Source organism: Stegostoma tigrinum, chromosome 12 (assembly GCF_030684315.1).
Source record: "Stegostoma tigrinum isolate sSteTig4 chromosome 12, sSteTig4.hap1, whole genome shotgun sequence".
NCBI lineage: Eukaryota > Metazoa > Chordata > Chondrichthyes > Orectolobiformes > Stegostomatidae > Stegostoma > Stegostoma tigrinum.
The window spans coordinates 53,548,592-53,570,918 of NC_081365.1; the positions used below are offsets into that span (position 1 = coordinate 53,548,592).

At 38.6% G+C, this 22,327-nt stretch overlaps 1 protein-coding gene across 5 annotated transcripts in view; it reads right to left on the reverse strand.

Moving 5' to 3' along the window:
* LOC125457267 (choline-phosphate cytidylyltransferase B) overlaps positions 1 to 22,327 on the reverse strand; it is a 70,974-nt gene that overhangs the window by 13,289 nt on the left and 35,358 nt on the right. For 4 of the 5 annotated variants that reach the window (XM_048541251.2, XM_059650335.1, XM_048541254.2 and 1 more), the window contains 5 exons: positions 13,701 to 13,800; positions 7,993 to 8,109; positions 6,135 to 6,286; positions 3,626 to 3,704; positions 482 to 624 (listed from right to left, as the gene is read on the reverse strand). In XM_048541251.2, coding sequence (XP_048397208.1) covers positions 482 to 624; positions 3,626 to 3,704; positions 6,135 to 6,286; positions 7,993 to 8,109; positions 13,701 to 13,800 — 591 coding nt within the window. The remainder of the gene's footprint in view (positions 1 to 481; positions 625 to 3,625; positions 3,705 to 6,134; positions 6,287 to 7,992; positions 8,110 to 13,700; positions 13,801 to 22,327) is intronic. The other variant, XM_048541253.2, reaches the window with a different exon arrangement.

Consider the following 22,327-nt stretch of genomic DNA (forward strand, 5'->3'; position numbering starts at 1 on the left):
AGGGCGTCTGGGAAAAAAGCAACTCAGGGTTTAGAGGAAGAAAAATAAAAACTGGTCAGTCCTTGGAATTGTATTGATGGTTAACCACATAAAGAAATCAGTGACTCAGACTCCACTGAGAATAGGAAATGCGTTAGCAATACTGCCAAAAAAAAGGGAGAAATCAAACTAAAACAACAAGCTATTGGAATAAAAATACAGTCTGCTAATCAACATGAATTAAATAAATAGTACAATTCAACAACACCAGGCTTAATTTATTCTTTTCATACAACTGGCATGAAAGTCATGCCGAGTCTACGTCAGTAGGGCAGCTTTTGTTATTGTTAAGAGAGGCTTTCTTTCCCAGCAGACCAAAATCTTTGCTGCAGAGAAATGTGCATTGTAAGCAATCTTTTCAAGTCTGAACTAAGCACAGCTAGCATTTAGTTTGGACACTGTACAGTAACAATGAAAGTCCAGACCATAACAGGAGACTCACATTTATGAAACTAACGTTAAGCTCTTTTGCTGTGTAACCTCTTTGAAGATTACGTCGGGCATAAACATCATAATCTCGTACAATTCTGGTAATCAGGTCAGATGTAGAGATGCCCTCTGTTCTTTGAGTTGGGACAAACATGCCTAAAAGTAAAAAAAAATGCACTAAGTCACTTAAACAGACTATTTAAAATCATTCTGTATTAGCTGTAATATGTAAAATGCTCAATTACAATAGTGATTATACATAAAAAGTAACTGATTGACTATAAGGAACATTAGGATGTTCTCAGAAAAGATATAAATCTTCTTTGAAATAGCTATTCTTTTTCTCTGGGAACTGGGTGATAACGTTGTGCCAATGAAGTGTGTGAACATTTTACTTCACAATTTTGGGACTGTCAAAGCAGTTTCAGTTCTGGTGGTATAAGAAGTTGAACTTGGAAGCTTTTATCCTCAAATGTAAAATCTGTCTATGTTGCCTTAGGGTGGGTTTCCTCACCCAAGAAAAACACTCAAGAACTTTGGCTTTTTATAGAGTGCCAGCTGCTGGCTGAAAACGAAGCTGCACTGACAGATACTCAGATCAGTCAAAGTTTTAAACCATTTGGCCAGTTTTATGGAAAAAAGTTGTACCCAGGAATATTTAGGGAAGCAATGTAACTCAAAAAGTGCATCGTTGTAAAAATGGACAGTTATATAGTATCATCCCAGCCACAATGAAAATCAGAAACAGCATTCTCTATTACTATGACTGTGATTCAAGGACTCTCCTTTTACTCCTTCCCCTCTGTGTAGTCCTCAGTGTGATTTACCATCCCCCTTCAAAATCTCTCTGCACTAATGAGCTCTGAGAAACTGTTTTGACTGAGCTGCACACATACCCTTCTGAGCAAACAGGCTTCTCTTCTAAACTCTAGACCTTCAAACTCTCATTAAGGATTCTTCTTTCAAACTTGCCCCTTTTTGATCTCCAAACTACAGCTTGAAGACAACAGACACAGACTGGTCATCTCTCCACCACTTTTCTTAAGATCTCTACTGATGCCATATTGTCAAACATCCAGTTTTCATCTCTCTCCAGTAGGAAGATTGAAATAATTTTGCTTTATCACAACTATTGCAAGCTTTTTCTCTTCACTGACTTCGTGTTGTTTTTAACCTAAACGTCAGGCTGAACTCGATGTCTCACACTTCACAGTCCCGACTGATGATGAGCTGAGCTACCAACCCTGTAACCTCTCTATCACAATAAACAACTGGATGAACCTTCACAATATTGTCTCTATCTGCTCCTACCTCAGCCCATCTACTGCCTTGTTCACACAAAAAGTAACAAGAAACAGCAAATAAAGGGGAAGTAGTGGATGTATTATTTTCAGAAGACATTTGACATAGAGCAATAGCAAAGGTTGCAGTGCAAAATAAGGGCCCATGGTGCAGAGGTTAACAATAACATGAATAGAAGCATAAGGTGTAAATAACTGGGCTATTTTCAGGTTGGCAGGATGTCAGGAAAGGTGTACTACAGGGATCATTTTTGGGGCCTTAGTTATTTCCCATCTACCTAATGACTTGGGTGAAAGGACTGAATATTTGGTTGTCAATTTTACTTCTGTTACAAAGATAAGGAGGAAAGTATGTTGTGAAAAGAGTTTGAGGAGTCTGCAAAGAATATGGGTAGGTAAAGTGAGTGATAAAATTTGGCAGACCTAGTACAATGTGGGCAAATGGGAACTTGGCCACCTTTGATGGGAAGGATAGAAAAATTGCATTTTTTTGAAATTGAGAGAGATTGCAGAAGCTTAAGCTACAGAAGGATTTGTGTGTCCTGGTACATGAATCACACAAAATTAGTATGTAGGTACAACAAGTGATTAGGAAGATAAATAGAATATTATTGTTTGTTACAATGGAAGTAGAATGTAAAAGTTGCAAAGTTTTGTTACAGTTGTACAAAACATTGGTGGGACCACATGTGGAGTACTTTATACAGTATTGGTCTCCTTATTTAAGAAAGGTTGCAAATGCATTAGAAACTGTCCAGAAAATGTTCACTCACCCGTTACTAAGATGGGGAGTGGGTGATTATCTTATGAGGATAGTCATTGTGTCCATCAGAGTTTGAGTGAATGAGTGGTTATTTTCTTGAAGATTAAGATCCTGAGAGGAACTGACAGAGCAGATGCTGAAAGGACGTTTCTCCTTGCGGAGAGGCTAGATCTAGGGCACACAGTTCACCCATTTGAGATGGAGATTTTTTTTCCTCTGAGGATCTCAAGTCTTTGGAACTTTTTCCTGGACAATGAAGACAAGATCATTGAAACCTTTCAAGGTAATGATAGATAGATTATTGATGAACAAGGGAGTCAAAGGTTATCAGTGATAGGTGGGAATGTGGGTTTGAGGCCATGATCTTATTAAAGCAGAAGAGGCTATAGGGGGTGAATGCATAGTGCTGCTGCATAATGCCTGTTTTGTCTTTGGCCTTGAGCACTCCAGTATTCTCCTGGCTAAACTCCTGATCTTTAACCTTTGTATAGCTCAGCTCACCCAAATTTCTGCTTATATATACCTTATTGTGTATCAATTCCTTCTTATCCCTCAAGTCTATTTTCACTGATTTGGATCAGCTCTAATCCTCCAACGCCTTACGCTTTAGATTTTTATCCTCATGATTAATGTCCTTTGTGGTCTCACATCTTCCCTATTTGTGTAGGTCCCCACCAGCCCTCTAAATGAACTAAACTTTCTATTCACCTGACACTAGTTTCTTTTGTGTACCTTCAAACTAATACTGAAAATCATGCTCCCAGTAGAATTTTGCCCTAAATGTCTCTATCACTGTCACTCTTCTCAGATGCTTTTCGGAACTCATCTCTCTGATAAAATCTTTGGTTGTCCTTGTAAATTCTATTTTGACTTTTCTCTTGTGGTTCTTTAAAATATGTTGGCATATTTTTCTACATTAAAGGTTCTCAGAAAAGTAGGTGGTTTTTGTTCTGTATGCAATGAACAGCCAGATGAAGGCAAATATTGAAAGAATTGGAACTCCAACCATATGTTTTAAGTAAATGTGTTTGTGAACTTTTTATTCATTAACAATTACAGCAAACATATGAGGGTTAGATCAACAAGAACATACCAGCTTCCTTAATGTGTTTATAGACATCATCTGATCCAGCAGAGGAATAAGGAATATCATCGTGTGCCACAAAATCAATCTAAGAAAAAGTGTCATTATAAATAATTTACAACATGAAGAATTTTCAACCAATCAGTTACTCAAGTGAAGATTTAAATGTGACAAAGCTAGATTTTATTTTATGTTGTCTTAGCCTTATCAGAGAAGTGAATACAAAGCATGTCAAAATGAAGCATCCTGTGCCGCAGAGGTTCTTTGCGTACAGTTTTCATTTAATGAGCTTGGCAGTAATCTGATAGAGTGATTGCCTTTCATTACGAGAATTGTCCTGATTTTCAACTTCTCAAAACCAGCTGGGTGAAAATTAGATGTGTATGACCACCAACAGGCAATCCATTCAGCTAGACTACTGCCCAAGGTGAAAATTACCTGCATTTGTAACTGAAGATTTTATTTTTACAATGCTAAGACAATGAATTGACTCAGAACTGGTGTCAGCTGTTACTACAGAAAGAGAGAAATAATATTGGAAATCAAATCATCCTGGACTACTGGCTACATTAATGGCGCTGCAAGTCTAGAATAAAACTAAATTGAATTGTGCACCAGGTCAGTATCTGTCACGTTATCAGTGAGAAGACAGAGATTGATGGAGTTTTGAAAGAAAGGGCATATGTGATTATAGAACAAAGATATATAAATAAAGTTGGAGTACAGATCAGCCATGCCAAAATAGACTGGAAGAGTTGAATGACTTATTGATATTTCTATGTAAAATTTCAGTGGGATAGCTCATTACAGCAAGTTCAATGTAGATTCTGACATATTCTTAATTATACAACTCCTAAGAAATGTAACAATTTGCTTTTACATAATGTTTTAAACTTCATGTGTGCCAAGTTGTTTCATGAAGGAAAATTACCTTGCAAACAGCAAAGAAAGATGAAAAGCATGTTCAAGGGAGAGTTGTAAAGAGGTTTACGTAGTCAGTTTTAGAGTGATGTAGAGATGACTGAAGGCTTTGCCATCAATAGCAGAATGTGGAGTAGAGATGATGAGGAGACAAGGTTCAGAGGATCAAAGGCAGTTCTGGCTTGAAGGACATATCAACCTGCACCTCCTGTTTCTTATGTTCTTGTGTAAATAAACAGGCGTTGGATGGATGAATGGAACGTGATTACTTCAAATGAAATAGATAATTAATAAATATTTTAAAAGTGGCATTTTACCAAAGCAATTATTTAACAAAATCAGACCTTTGCAGGCTCACATGAATCCTGGAGTCAATGAAATAAATTAACAGTAAAGGAGCGGAGTGGCCGATACTGCAATAATTTAAAGACATAATTCTGTAAACAGGATTGGAGCTTCCCACTTCAGGTGACAAATTACTTCCTATTCAGACCACAACACAAGGAATTTGCACTCAAATGACACAGGAGGAACGTTATTAGTTTTAAATTATACCTGATGGGAGAGTGACTAAAATTAAAAATGTTTGTCAATACAGGGAATCAAGTGTTTATTTGGAGAAACAAGCGACAAGTAAACTTTACAACTTTGCCCAGGGCGAAACAGAAGAGTGGATCCACAACCGTCGCACTACAGTGTCACCTAGTGGTGGAAAGACCTCAGCTTCCAGTTTTAAAAATCGCCAGAAATTTGTGAGGTGTTGAATTATTTCTTCTCCACGAAAATGTCAAAATATTCAGCTACCATCTTTACGTTGTTACTCAAAAATCATGACACATGAAACCAACTTAATGTGGATAAGAATGCATGCAATATGCAAGAATTATAATCATATACCATGGTTTCTTATGGTGTTATTCACTGTGAGTCCAAGAAGAAGTTTTTGATTATTTGTGACTGTGGATAGCCAGTTTTACCGCTCATGGTGATTACCAATACTGTTAATAAAAAAAGTGAAGTTGCAATGGAATGCAAATATAGGGAATTCGGTAGAAGTTGAAAACAGCACAGTGAAGGAAGTGCCGATTTTTGCCTTCATTACTTGTCGTGGTTCATATAAATTTGCAGCAGTAAGTTTCATTTTATTTGTCTGTTAGTGCTTGTGTAAATTAGTAACCAAAATACAACAAACACATTGGGCTTTTCAATTATATTGAAGATTTGATCTTCGTTTGAAGTGCTTTTTCCCATTAAATGCTAATATAGTGAACATTCAGCATAAATATTCTCATACAAATTAATTGTAAAATTGTGAATGCAGATAGTGTACAGGAATTATGAACAAATTCACTTTGGATCCTATACTGCATTTCAATGATCTGTCAGTAGAGGGTGCTTTCACATATTACTGAGAGTCTAACTGAGCTTTGAAATTCTGTCAGTTGAGCAAGAAAGTTCCCTCTCTGTAAAAACTATGTACAACTAATTTTCTCAAATTATTAAATTAGTAAGCAGCTATAACAGTTAATAAATGCAAATATTTTCACAAAATGATAGCCACTTGGTAGGAGGGGAAAGGAGAGTTTAAAAAACATACCTTATGTTTTTCAAGAAATTCCGGAGATAGTGTCCACGGTGCATCCCTAATAACCTCATCAACATAGCGACAATGTCTTAGGGCATCATACCGCTCAATCTCATTCATGACAGTAAAACCTTTGTATTGGTGTGTTAGGTCATCACTGCACACTGAGACCAAATGCACAAACAATCCTTATTAGAAATCCATTACACAAGCATTTCCTATAGTCATCAGTACTGGCCCTGTCACCAAACCTTTGTGAATAGCTGTCACCATTTCACCTTTTTATCTGTACTTTCAACTTTAAGAAAAATGATCTTATAAAAATATTTGGATTTGTGGAATATTTTACAATATAGTTCAGGGCACTCCATTTTAAAAATAAGAGCGATGTGCTACTGCACAATTTGTAATTACTTTATATATATTATTTTCAGAGATTATAGAATCCCTACAGTGTGGAAACAGGCCCTTCAGCCCAACAAGTCCAGACTGATCCACAGAACATCCCACCCAGACCCATCACCCCCCCATAACACACCTGATCCACACATCCCTGAACACTACGGGCAATTTAGCATGGCCAATCCACCTAGTCTGCACATCTTTGGAGTGTTTATGAAACAGGTGCACCCGGAAGAAACCCACTCAGACATCGGGAGAATGTGCAAACTCCACACAGACAGTCACCCTTTTCAGATGTAGGATTATAGGAGAATAGCAAGCAAGTCAAGCAAACGTCTGTCATTTGCATATGGGAAGGGAATGCAAAAAATCAAGTCACTGGCAATGTCTAGCAGTTGTTTAGAAAGCAGCAGTAGAGAATAGGTGAAAGTAATGTATAAATGGAACACAATGTGGTCATTGGCATCAAGGAAGAGGGTAACTAACACAGCAAATGTTTACACTATTCACTGAGCAACTCTGGTTTTAATGATACTCTAAGTCATACCGTTTGTCAGTACATATCTTAAAGATAAGTTAAATCACAAATAATCTGCATCTCTCCTTCTCCATGACTCTTACTTTGCTTTCATGTCGAATATGTTGGATACAAGATTGATTGTGTGTGCCGTTATTTAACCATCACTTGCAATGAAAATTTATAACTTTCTCTTGTGATCAAACTATTAATATACCTGACAGTACTTTATCTTGTCATTAACACTAATGTGTTCTTTAATACTTGCATCAAAGAAAAAAATTGCTTGTTGCAAGAACATTTTGATTACTGAGCAAAGGAGCTGTAGGAGGATATGAGCAGAACTGTCAACACTGAAGAAATAATAGAGGTGACATTTGAGAAAAGCAAGAATGATACAGATTGCAAATCCATTTAAAGATTTGAAGCAGTGCTTATATTTTAGAGTGATATCATCAAAAGTGGTTATATTTTTACACCAAAAATTGAGTGACGCTTGGCAAGCATGAGTGTGTGATGGAAAAATCGAGAAAACAACATAAAATGTATGGGAGTCGATAGGTAAAGCAGCCACTTTTATTTAGCACTTTTGTACTGATGTGCTATTCACATTTGGAACATCATCAGGACACAACAACTAATGGTACATAAGATCAGAGACTGAGTCAATATTAGCTCTCAACTGAACCAGGGCAGCAGTTTTCATCCAGGAGGACAATCTTCCATTGAAAGTATGGGGAACAATCTGTAAGAGCAGACGACATTTCTCTTCTAACAGATTCACCCCAGCAATGGCAGAACTAATGGTCTATGGGGAAATGGTATCAAATATACAACAAAGAAGTATCCATCACATTTTTTGATGTGTGTAATCATCATAATTTCTCAATTAGTCTTTGAGTCATCCGTAAAAGTTTGCTTCTTAAATTGGCCTTGCACCTCCATTCTTACCTCCAACAAGTAGGTAGGTATTTGGAAAAAGATTTTTGGCTTGCATGAGAGCCCGAGCATGACCTGAGTGAAAGAGATCAAATATTCCGTCTGCATAAACTCTCACTGGTCTGTCAACTGTAAAAGGATAAACCAAAATAGGATTACACATGAGCATGGAAACGGGAGCTATTAAAAGTATTGCACTATTGAACACCAAACACAACAATGATATACATGTCAAATAAAATCACAAGTTTTGGTATTTTTTTCTCTCTACTATTATCATCTAAGATATTGGTTAACTCTGTAATATTGCTGATATTGGTATCACTGAAACCTCCTGTGAGTTTATTTAGACTGTGAACTCATTGGGAAGACAGAGAACAGTCAGGGCAAGAGACATACTTCACTCTTTCAAGGATACACAATATACAGGTACAAGGGTTAAAAGTCCGTTTTCAGCCCTTGTATGGGTGCACTTATGGGCAAAGGTATGAGCTGTGAGAGTCGCAGCTGAGGAAATCATTCCTGTGCTTCAAGTAAAAAGAAAGGAAGTCTCTCTGTTTTTACTAGAAGCCAGAAAGCAGGGAAAACTACAGTTGCAAGGAAAGAAGTCAAACCACCTTCAGTGGACGTGCAAGGCCAAGCCTCTCAAAATCATCTACCAGTATCACTCAACATAATGAAAACAATGTCCAATCATCTACTCTTCACAGAACCAGAAACTGATCTTTATGCATTGTTAAATATTTTTGGCCTCACCTCTCAAATCTAATACGTTTGTATGTGTATTCTGTTATTATTTTTTCTTGCTTTCTAACAAATAAATTCACTCTATTGTTAACTTATGTAAGTGTGCTTAAATTAGTTCCTTTAAAAACATAATCTAATGTGGCTTGGGAGGAAAATACCACAACAGAAGAATCCTTTTCTTAAATTAACCCTGAAGTGACCAACTGCGGAGGTGAGTATATAAAGTAAGGGAGCCAGTTCGACATCTCTCCCTGGGAACTTGACAAATTTAGAAACTCCATTTAGAACTGTAATGAATTAGAGAACCTTGCCCAAGAACAAAGATGTTGTAACATCCAGAGAGATGCAGGAGAAATGGACACAAGACTTTGTCAGCGAGGAGAGATTCCCAGTGGCACAAAGAGACATCGTCATGATATCATCAACAGATCATAGGATATTATAAAACTCTTAGTTGCATTTAAAATGTGCCACAAGAAGCTTGATATGATGGAAATGTACTGCTCTCTGTAACTGAATAGCTAATTAATAGCCCTGACACTGAAGTTCCTATGAATGTAATATGCGTGTACATCAGGAGTTGAAATAAATGTCTGTGAATCTTTCAGTACCTCATTATTCACATCTGGTTCTTGTGCTAGGGAAGTTAGCATAAGTATTGCTGCATCAGGTATGAATATCTTCCTGGAGACATAGCCCACACATGGTGGCAGTTCACCCATTACATTTCAACCACTATGACAAATCAGAGACTGGTTGCTAGGTGACAAAGGGCTTCTCACTCAACATGTGGCTCACGATTCCCCTCTGTGCCACTTTCATTGTCACAGAGGAAATGCCTGACATTCAGGAATAATTATACTGCCCAAATTGCTCAGTGGGAGGCCTACACTCCTCCTGGGCTGTGTCTCAATATATCTGGTGGGCTTCAGCCTTTTACTCTACTTGCATTTCATGAGAGTGAAACCCCTGCCACCAAGCTTTTGGATAAAGAAGGAACAAAAGCAGTCAGGACCCCATCACTCCATTTATATGTGAACGGCTAATCAGACCCCTCTTCCCCAAACATTGAAGATACATGGTTATGGTGTGTTAGCTTTCATTAATAGAGGGATTGAGCTCAAGAACCATGAAGTTATGCTCCAGTTGTCATAAAGCCTGGTGCGGCCAAATCTGGAGTATCGTGTCAAGTTCTGGTAGCCCCATTTTAGGAAAGATGTGGAAGCATTGGAAAAGGTGCTGAGGAGGTGTGCCAGGATGTTGCCTGGAATGGGGGGAAGGTCTTACGAGGAAAGTTTGAGAGAACTAGGGCTTCTGTCTTTAGAATGACGCAGGATGAGAGGCGACTTGATAGAGGTGTACAAAATGATCAGAGGTATAGGGTAGACGGCCAGAGGCTTTTTTCCTGGTGTGGAGGTAGCTATTATGAGGGGGCATAGTTTTAAAGTGAGTGGAGGTAGATATAGGGGAGACATCAGAGGTAGGTTCTTTACTCAGAGAGCGATAGGGACTTCGAATGCATTGCCAGAGAGGGTAGTGGAGATAGCCTCATTCGGGGCATTTAAGTGGCTATTAGATAGGCATATGGATGATAGTATAAGGTAGGGGTGGAAGTTAGGTAGCCCTTAGGATTAAGGTAAAATTTCAGCACAACATTGAGAGGCCTGAATTGTGCTGTACTGTTTTATGTTCTATGATTAGTAGCACTGCATTTTCTACATATTCCACTACCTTGCTACTTTTCTTGGCCAAAACACCAAAAGAATGGACATGACACAGAAAACACTCCATAACAACTTTAGCCAACAAGACCTCTGATAATGCAGACAATGTTGAACTATTGAGCTATGTGTCTGTAATTTAAAGTAAGCACAAAATCCAGACTGTGTGAAAATGTGATATTGTATTTGTGTAAATAGTTAGTGTGTTAATAAACTTCAAGACCTCTATCTCAGAAAGAACCTGACTGTCTGTGGCATATGTTGTATGGGACTAACATATCGACAATTACAAGCTGCATCATGACATGTCGTCAAGATGATCTTACAAAAGAATATGCATAGATCTCAGGCCCTCAGTCTGAGCTTCCAATGCAGACCTTATGCTGCCATAGATGTTGCATCAGGTTGGGTCCACAGGTGCTGTTATGGAGTTGACCACCATTTCCACAGCGGATAGGATAGGATCCCAGCTCTACACAACACTCAGTCCCACGTTAGAGCCAGACTCCTATATTCCATTGACAAGAGCTTTTTGACAGGCCTGTGTGCATCTTTGTGTGCATGCCCATCAACATTCTTTAGTGTGCCTTTACAATCCTCATCTGAGTCCGCTGCAACAGAATTCATTTATGGCTTTGCCCTCCGAAAAGCTGCCACCTTTCTCCCAGCCTGGCTACAAATATCTCAGGAGTCACCATATACAGAACCAGCCTTTGCACAGGCTGGCAATTGCAAGTTTCAGGTCACATGATGTTGAGTGTAAGTGTGCGTGCACATGCATGTGTCCCAGTTGCAAATAGCCTCAATCACTATGAATCCTATAGTTTGCTGCACTGACTCCTCCAAAGGGCTCAGGAAATGCAGATCACGCTACCTGCCACCATTTCTTTGCCTCATGTTATATGACCTTGTGCTGTAAAAGAGGAGAAATGGGGTCAGTGAGTGTGTTGCAAGTAAATTAGAGAGCAATTTATTCAGTTGTACACCCCAGACAGGCATTAAACCCCAATGTTTGAATGATATACCTCTCACAGAGGAATAGTTGGCACTTTGTGAAAGTTTTGAGAGGAAGGTGTAAGGCTTGCAGATTTGTAATTGACATTAGATATGAGACCTGATTACTCAGGATGACTGATAGGTGAGTAATGGGGTTGTTTGCTGTACTGAGCAGTGTATGAGGATGCTGATACAGTTGTTGTAAAAGGCATCCAAGAATGCAATCACTGACCTTGATCACTTGAGTGAGACCATAAGATTTTTTCCAAAACTGCATCAAAACCTTCTCTGATGAAGGGCCTAGGCCCGAAACATCAGCTTTTGTGCTCCCTAGATGCTGCTTGGCCTGTTGTGTTCATCCAGCTCCACACTTTGTTATCTCGGCCAGTCTTATTGCACTTCTCACTGTTGATAACCACTCCCATTTATTTTGCAGTATGTTTGACTCCCTGAGGAAACACTATCTTTTGCCCACTTTCCAGCTCTAAAGATAATTGATTTCCTCTCTCTGTTCTGCTGCCCCATTGAAACTGTTAACACTGCACAAACATTAGTTGCAGCAGCCAGGGTGCATTTCTCTTTAAAAGTTGCAGACTGCCTTTAAGAAGTACAGGTAAGCTTTTCTTCAGGCTATCCATGCACACATCCAGGCTCCCTATTCAACGTCCAGCCTATCAATAGTAAGTATTGCTTTGGGCGGCACCCCATTTCATTGTAATGAGCAAACAGCATAAGATGCTATCTGCATCATCGCAACCAGGCATTTGATGATCAAAAATTGTGACCTACAAACAAGATTTACTGAGGTGCAATTGCACTTTTCAGCTATCTTCAGGGATCTCACCAAATAAGTTTAACAGTCAATATCAACAAATTATTAATTGCAGCAGGATCAGACCGAAATGTACGCTCACCCAAAATCCACATATACAGTCTTTTGCACCAGGGATCACTGGCCAATGATAACATTTACTTGGTTTTTCAAAAACTGATCTTGCCACAGTCCAGAAATCTAACTCCAGTCTCAAGTGGAACACCTACACACCTAGAAACTCCCCATTTATCATCCTGTTGAGAAGTAGACAATGCCTACAAAAGCAAGACAGTTGATGAAGAGGGAGAGTTGAATGTCACCAGTACACATTTTGATACTGACACATGTTTATGAGTAAGGTCAAATGGCAGCATATCGGCTAGGGAGAAATCTGACTCTTGGGTTTGCCATGGTTAACTGTGTGGGACAGGATGAGGGGATGGTGATGCTATAATTCTAATTAGGGAGATAAGTGAAAACTGCAAGCAACTGCAATGAACTAGACTGCAGAGAGAGGTTTTTGACAATCATGGGTATGGTCAACACTGTCAAAGAGGTCAAGAAGGAGATCAGAAAATGGACCATAGTCACAGTTAAAAAAATGCAATTCGTGTGAAAGCAATGTACTGCAGAGGCTGGAGATCTAGAAAAGTAAAAGACAGAAAGCGCTGGAGAACTTTAACATGTCTGGTAGCATCTATTGAGAAAGAAACAAAGTTAACATTTTGAGTTCGATCCAACTATTCTTTGGAATGCCGAAGATTGATCGCAAAACATCAGCTCAGTTTCTGTCTCCACAGATCCTACCAGATCTACTAATTTTCTCCAGGACTTTCTGTTTTTATTCGGATTTAACTTTGATTAGATCTCCTTCTATACCTTGGGTGTGAGAAAATCCAGACTGGGAGTTTAATCACAGGGACAGATTTTATCAAGTTGATAGCTGACCAACAGACTGCCTGTTGCCAGATTGTTAATGATGTTGTGGCCTCCTGTTGGAAATTTTTATGGCCGTGTGTCTTTGAGGAGAAAATGAGTGTCCATAATCTTAGAGACAAAGAAGCGCTTGAAATCCACACACTGTTGTTGGTGGTGATTGTAAAGAAATGTTGGGAAGGAGGATTTAAGGAGATTGTTGATAGGGGAAATAAGCCTGTGTTATCTTTGTTCTTCAGAATGGATAAGTTGATAAGATAATGGCCAATGCAATGAGATTGTTGTTTGCATGGAGGCCACAATGCGTCCTTTGGAAAATGCCAGGAGAGGAACAAAGGGTGATTGTTAACTTCACTGGCAAATGGCTTTGGCTGCAATCTGGTAAAGTCAATAAAATATTTTTCAGATCTTAATTCCCAGACCCATTTGAACTGGCATAATGCCTTGAAAATATTGCAAAGCGTAATAAGAAAAAAAATGAATATGTTAGGAAATCAAAGACTAACTTGGTGTTCCAAAACGGGCCTGAGCAATAGTCAATCTTTCGTGGGGGGCCTTGCACTGACAGCTTGTTTCATCTGCAAATGCAGCAGGTTCAGTGAATGTCTGAAGAGAAAAACAAGGGAAGAAAATAAGAATTAGGGCATACTCTTCAGTGCTTTTGTATGGTTTATAGCATGAATTATTTCTGACAGCTAGAGAAAAGCTGTACAATACTTTACTGATTGATTGTTCAATTAGTTTCAGGCTCTTCAGCACTTTACATAACACCTTTTTATCAAATCACTTAATATCCACAAACATCATCTCCTGTGTTAAATCCAATACTATAGCAAGATGAACTTGAAACTCTATTTAACTCAGAATATTGTGCTATAATACTAAGATGAAATGACTTTAATGATGACAAAGTATCACAGGTAAATTGAGACTCATTTTATTAGTATACCAATGTGTATTTTAGCCAGTCTTATTGCAGCAACCTTTCAAATGCAGCAATTTACACTGAGTTGCAATTAACTTCCTCCTTGTCACAAGATAAAAGTCAAGCTAAAGACATAAATTGAGTTCAAATAAGTATATAAAAACATTTGAAAAGAAGTGTAGGCTATTCAGTTACTTGAGTGTGTTCCACCAAGATCATGGCATAACTGATTTTCCTGTTTTCCTCCATAGGCTTTGATACTGTAACCTAACAATGCTCTAGCTATCCCAATCTTGATGGCTCCAATTGTCCCTGAATCCACATTTGGAAGAGAAAGTTTCCACATTTTACATATATGTTTCTTGCACAGTGCTTCCTAATTTCTAACTCCTGAATAGGCAACTCTAATTTTAGAATTATGTCCGCTTCTAATTGATTCTGTTACCAGAGGAAATAGTTTTGCCAGATCTACACTTTCAAACTCTTTTACCACTTTAAACACATCAAATCAGATCAACTTGCAATTACCTGAACTCAACACATGCTCCATTTTATGCTTAGCTCATACTGAGGCCTTTCTGCTGTAATTTGAGAACTGAAGTTGATGGCATCAGAATTAGTAGGGTGAAGAGATCCATCAAACTACTGTATACTTTTAATGAACAATCTAATTTAAATGGACTTAACTTTTAATACTGATTGGTCAATTAGGAAAAGAAAACTGGCCCTTTTCATTTTTACTGTAGTTCTTCATCATTCACTTCTTCAAATGTTTATTTAACCTTTCTTTAAAAGATGCAAATTGTTTCACCCACCATACAATGAGACAGGATTTTTCGTGCTATAACAGCTCTGGTTATGAAATAAAAATGTTCCTAAACCCATGCTAACTCACAATTTTAAATTAATAACCTTTCTCATCTCTGAATCCTAAACCAGACAAAAAAAGGTTTTCGTTTCAAATCTTTTGATAATTGTACGATTTTCAATTGAATTTCCTTTCAGTGTCATTGACCCAAGAAAATACGCAGTTCTCTAAATATAATTATATTGTCATCCTTTCTTTGACTCTAATGTCCTTACAATATGAGTGATCAAAAACAGAATTTCAATGTTGGCTTAACTACTCCTTGCAAAACACCTTTTACCATTGCACTCCATGCCCTAAAAGTCCAAATGCTACAGTATTATTTTATGGTTTCATTTGTAGCTGCCCTTTCGGATAATTACAATGTTGCTTCGCTAAAATAATTAAGAAATTTGTTATTGATTTTGCCTTTACTCCACTGAGTTCACATGTCTTAGTGCTAAAAAGGAAAATCTGCTCCAAAATAAGGCAGTTCACCTTTATAACACAGCAACAGGGTTTGTAGATAGAAAGTACATTTCCGAACAAAATATTTAATAACATACAGATTTGTAGATATATAGTACAGATTTTCTTGTACTAGAACACTTGTATGGTTGTGATCAATGTTATGATCTGCTATACCTATAATGTTCAATATAAGTGTATTACAGTTTTCGAAAGCAACTCAGAGAGTCATCTGCAAAATGCAAACTTGCATGCAACTGCAAACCAAGCTTGTCTACAATTGTCGATAATAAAATGTGAGGCTGGATGAACACAGCAGGCCAAGCAGCATCTCAGGAGCACAAAAGCTGACGTTTCGGGCCTAGACCCTTCATCAGAGAGGGGGATGAAGGGTCTTTGATGAAGGGTCTAGGCCCGAAACGTCAGCTTTTGTGCTCCTGAGATGCTGCTGGGCCTGCTGTGTTCATCCAGCCTCACATTTTATTATCTTGGATTCTCCAGCATCTGCAGTTCCCATTATCTCTGGTCTACAATTGTCACTTTTTTTCTGACATTATCTGTAACAAACACAGGAATTCATGCAACATACTCCTGATTTTCAAAACTTTTCTTCAGCTTGTATTCCAATAGCTCAAGTTAAGAAAATTTAATTAATGAACTTAAGAAAACAGTCCAGGATTTCTCCAGTTTGCCAAAAATGTCAAAGTAATTGCTGAAATGCACATGGTTGAAAGTTAAGCATATAAAAGATGCACATTGCCAAGTCCAATCATTTCATCCATTACTTTGAAACAGTATTTTGCTTCTATTGATAGCACAAAGCAAATTCTTTTGCGATTGTTTGTGTTAGTCATAGCTCAATTGGTGCATCTCACCCCTGAATCACCACATTCCAAGTTCAAGACAAACTTCCAAACTTGAGAACTAAAATTATGGCTAACACTCAAGAGCACTACTGCACTTTTTGTGTTTCAGATGAAATGTTAAACCAAGGTTTCATGTTTCTGCTCTTGTCATTGTAAAATATCTATTAACGCCATTTCAAAGAGTGGCAGAGGAGTTCCCTGGTATCCTGGCCAATGTAAATTCTTCAATCACTGCAGATAAGAAAGCATTACTGGGTCATCATCACATTCTTGTTCCTGGGAGTTTGCTGTCTACACTTGAGCAGCATGTTTCCAACAGCATATACTCCCAAAATTTTTCAAAACTGCACTCTGGGACATTAGCCCCACCTTTATTACACCAGCAGCATCTTCTTACACTACTCAGAAAAGCAAGTGGCAGCAGACATTGGCTGGAATTATTTAAAGGTCACCTAACAGTAGTGGTATAAATCAGGAGATGAGAAAAGATAATTGCATGGACAACACAGTTATCATGAGTGAGTTGCTTTTGCATATAGACTGGGTGAGCCAACTGAGCACTAAATCTGAGGAAGACATGTTTCTGAAATATCTTAGAGATGGCTTTCTAGAGCAGATTGTTGATTAGCTGACTAGAGGCATTTGCAATCAAAAAGGGCTAATTAATAACCCTTTTGTAAAAGAACTTTTAAGGTGAGGTAACTGCAATAGAATTTTGTATTTTATTTGAAAGTGAGATTGTTCTGAAGGAAGGATTTTAAATTTGAATAATGGAAAACTCGAATAGAATTATGAAATTATGGAAATTGTCTGAGCTAGATTGGGAAAATACATTAAAAGTCATGACAGTGCATAGAAAATGGGCAGTCTGTATGTAACTTACACCAACCTTACATGCTTTCAAGGTGCAAAAACTCAAAGATGGTCAATCAATTACAGCCAACAAAGCAAGTTAAGGATTATATAAGCTTAATATAAAAGGTTTTAAAGTGGCCAGAAATTATAATAAATTGGAGGATTGGGAAGTTTGAGAATACAGCAAATGAAGAGCACCAAATGGAAAGGGAAAGAAAAATATTGTATAAACATATATTTATAAAAATGGACTGTAAAAACCTCTACAGACATGTTAAAAGAAAACTTTTGGAAAAGATGGGTCCATAAAGCAGGGCCAAGAGAATTTATAATTGAAGTTAGAGAAACAGTGCAGAAGTTATTTGATTCCTTTGTCTGTTTTCACTGAGGGAGATTCAAGAACTCACCCACAATTGGAGATCCAAGTGGGCTAGAGACATTGAAGAGTTAAAGGATATTACGATTAGGAAGGAAGTTATACTTGAGAAATTAATGAGGCTGAAAGTTGTTACTTCCTAGGACTAGATAGTGTACATCCCAGAGTGCTGAAGGGAATGGTTCTCGAGCTCATTAATGCATTGGTCATTATGTTTCAAAATTACATAGATTCTGGAATGCTTCCTGCAGATTGGAAGCTTGCCAATGTCACTTTGCTATTTAAGAAAGGAACAATAAAGAAACTGGGGAACTACAGACATATCAACCTTACATCAGTAGTAGGGAAAATACTTGAATCTATCATAAAGTACATGATAAGTAGACACTTGGATAATAATGATTTGGCTGGGTACAGTTAGCATGGATTTTTGAATGGAAAATCATGTTTGATTAATTTGTTGGAGATTTTTGAGGCTATTACTAGCAAAATTGATAAAGGGGTGTGAGGATGTAGTATTTTTGGCTTTTCAGAAGCCTTTTAATAAGGTCTCCCACAGGAGGCTGATCAGCCAAATGAAAGCACATAGGATAGGAAGAAATACTGGCGTGGATTAAGGATTGGCTAGCAGACAGAAAATAGACAGGAGGAATAAATGGGCCATTTTTGTGTTGACAGGCTGTGAATAGTGGGATACTATTAGGATCAGCAGTTGGGCCCCAGATGAGCTTCTGACATATTCACACCATCAATTACATCGCATATTTCCACCTCTAAAACATTGTCCAATTCTGACTTGTCTGTTTTTCTGCTGCTGAAACCATCATTCATCCCCATTACCTCAAGACTTGATTCCAACATTTACCTAGCCAACCTCCCACATTTTAACTTCCATGAATTTGAGGTTATCCAAAGCCCAGTTGCCCATATTTTCACTTGTAACATATTTCTGCTCATCCATTATTTATCTACATTGGTTCTCAATTAAGTAACGACTCAATTTAAAAACCCTCAATCTTGTTTTCAAACCCTTGACAAATTTCTACAGTGCATCTTGTATATAATAAACAGTGCTTCTGATGAGTGTCAATCTTTTCAAAATCTTGTTAGGTGGGAGGAGGGGATAGGTGGGAGGATGGACAGGTTAGGGGGTGGGGATGAGCTGGGCTGGTTTTGGGCTGTGGTTGAGGGAGGGGAGATTTTGAAGCTTTTGAAGTCCACATTGATACCATTGGGCTGCAGGGTTCCCAAGTGGAATATGATTTGCTGTTTCTGTAACCTTCAGGTAGCATCGTTGTGGAACTGCAGGAGGTCCAGGATGGACATGTCGTCGAAGGAATGTGGGGGGAGTTGAAATGGTTCGTGACTGGGAGGTGCAGTCATTTAGTGCAAGATCTCCTTCCCCCACCACATACCAAAAACAGCCCAGCCCGTCCCTGCCTCCCTAACCTATCCTTCCTCCCACCTATCCCCTCCTCCCACCCCAAGCCCCAACCCCATTTCCTACCTACTAACCTCATCCCGCCCCCTTGACCTGTCCGTCCTCCGTGGACTGACCTATCTCCTCCCAACCTCCCCACTTACAGTCACCTCTACAGGCTCTATCCCCAGCTCTTTGACCTGTCTGTCTCCTCTCCACCTATCTTCTTCTCTATCCATCTCCTATCCACCTTCCCCTCTCTCCCTATTTATTTCAGAACCACCTTCCCCTCCCCCATTTCTGAAGAAGGGCCTAGGCCTGAAATGTCAGCTTTCCTACTCCTCTGATGCTGCTTGGCCTGCTGTGTTCATCCAGCTCTACACCTTGCAATAGACGAGGATTTGGTTTTGATACAATAATTAGTTGAAATTCCCTTTACTATTGATTAACTAACAGAACCAAATATTTTTCTACTCTGAATTGCCTCCGAGAATGGATATAGAATGTCCAAGGTTTAATAGTTAGCGATGCTCATGTGTTAGTGTCTTACTTCAGAAAACTATTTTGCTTCCTGATGCAAAGTAACTTAATGTGCTTAACTAGTTTAATGTGCTTAGCAGAGGAGAAGATTATCATTATGATGATAGAATTCAAGTCCCACAAAAGATGTTATTTCTGCCTCTGACTGTGTGGTCTCTCTGATCTTAGGAATTATGAGCTTTTGGTGGTGGTAAACTGCCTTCTTGAGCCACAGTCGTCCATTTAATGGTAGGTACACCAATAGTGTTATTAGGGAGGGAATTCCAGGATTACAAACCAGCAACAGTGAAGGAGCGCCAAGTCAGGATGGTGAGTGGCTTGTAGAGGAACTTTCAGGTTGTGGTGTTTCCCTGTGTTTGCTGTACTTGTACTTCTTCAAAGGTAGTGGTATAAGGAGCCTTTGCAAATTTCTACAGTGCATCTTGTATATAATAGACAGTGCTTCTAATGAGTGTCAATGGTACAGGAAGTGAATGTTTATGAATGTAATACCCCCAAGCTGCTTTGCCATGAATTTTGTCAAGCTTCTTCAGTGTTGATGGGGCTGCACTCATCCAGACAAGGCAGAAATATTCTATCACGCTCCTGACTTGCGACTTGTAGATGGTGGGCAGTCTTTGGGAAGTTAGGAAGTGAGTTGCTCTGAAGTATTCCTAGTATCTCTCCTTCTCCAGCCATGATATTTAGATGCCGAGTTTTTGTTCAGTTTTTGGTCAATGGTAACCCCTCAGATGATAATAATTAGGGTTTCAGTGATGGTAATGCCATTAAATGTAAGGGAGTAATGGATAGATTTTCACTTGTTGAAGATGGTCATTATCTGGTACTTGTGGAATGTGAATGTCATTTGTCATTTGTAGCCCAAGCCTGGATATTGTCCAAATCTTGTTGCATTTCGACATGGACTGCTTCAGTCGTTGAGGAGTTGCAAATGGTGTTGGACATTGTGTAATCATCGGTGAATATCCCCATTCTAAACTCCAGAGAATATAATCCTAACCAACACAATCTCTCTTCATAGGTTGGTCCTGCCATCCGAGGAATCAATTTGGTAAATTTTCACTACACTGTTTCTAGGACCACTTCCTTAAGTACTCTGGGATGTAGATCATCAGGCCTTGTGGATTTATCAGCCTTCAATCCCATCAATTGCCTCAATGCCATAACACTACTAATATAGATTTGTCTCAGTTCCTACCTCTCAATAAATCTTGTGTTTTCCCATCATTTTTAGTGCATTTTTCATGTCCTCTTTTGTGTAGACAGAAGTGAAGTATGAATTTAGTTTGTCAGCTATTTCTTTGTTTTCCATTATAAATTCCCCCATTTGTGACTGTAAAGGACCTACATTAGTTTTCACCAGCCTTTTTTAATTTACTTACCTATTGAAATTAATACAGTCAGTTCTTAGTTTCCTGCAAGTACAAGGTTTATTTGAATAGTTGTGGCTCCATTCCTTGAAGATGATTACCCTTAACAATAAACTATACCCAGTTGACAGCTAACCTTGCAATTTTAGATAGGCTAGTAGACTAAATGGAAATATATTCCTGATATTAACATTAAAAACCTTTATGAACTCATTCTCATACTGTCAAATGGACTCCTGCATCTCCAAAATTATATGTTCAGATCAATTTCTCAACATTAAAGCCATGCCATTGAGAAATGCAATTTTATGATCCATTAATGAGCGTACCATCTCAAACAAAATATACATCCGTTCCACCCATTACACACGTGTAAAATGAAAGTAAAGCTGTTAGTGCAATGGAAGGGTAAAGTGAATGCTCAAAACATAGCTGCGTTGTTGAGAGACATTCTGAATAACCACACAGTATATCGCCAGCAGGAGGAAGCAAATGTTGGACATGATTCACAACAGAATGCTCTCATGCAGTGTGGAACTTCTCAGCCAAAAAGCTGACCACAGACTATCTTGGCTGGAACTTGCTGCATTCAGTGCAGGAAGAAACCTGAATTCATGGAAAGAAAAATGGAAAGGTCTTATTTTGGTCATTTACATCCATCACTATCAATTAAAAGTATGGCTTGCAAGTAGACACATGGAAGGTTTTTTTTCTTTGGCATTCACAGTTAAGCAGAAGTCAAGGCAGTACAAGAAGAAAATGAAGAAAGAATGGGCTGGGAAAAAGGGGACAGGTGTGTGTGTTTGTGTGTGTGTGTGTGTGTGTGTGTGTGTGTGTGTGTGTGTGTGTGTGTGTGTGTTGGCTGATTATCTTACATTTGTCCAAGTGCCCTGTTATGATGTGACAGATGGTAAACTAACTGGCTGGTAGTTTCCTGCTTTCTACTTACTTCTCTTTTTGAATAAAGGCAATACTGAACTATTTTCCAGACTAAAGGAGCTTTCCATGAATCTGATAAATCTTGGGTAATTAAAACCAATACAACAGCTATTTCTTTAGTTACTTCTTTTAAGTCTCTAGAATGAAATCCATCAGGACCTGGGAGTTTATCAACTCATAATTCCAACAATTTCCTCAATACTACTTCCCTGGTAATTGTCATTTTATTGAGATCCTGTCTCCCTTTGTATTCTTGGTTTACAGCTATTTCCAGGATGCTACTTGTATCACTCTGGTGAAGACTGACATGACATCTGTTCATTCTAGGATGGCTGCAGAGGAGTCTGCTTTGGTGTATGGCTTTCCTACTGCCACTCGGTTGGTGGTGCGAAGTACTGGAGAATCTGGCTGGTTCCTACCAGGCCAGTAAATGCAACTGTTCATTGGCTGAATAGCCTGTCATCTACATGTCAGATGGACAAGCTACTCAACAAAATAGCCTGCACTCCTATCCTAACCTCCTCACC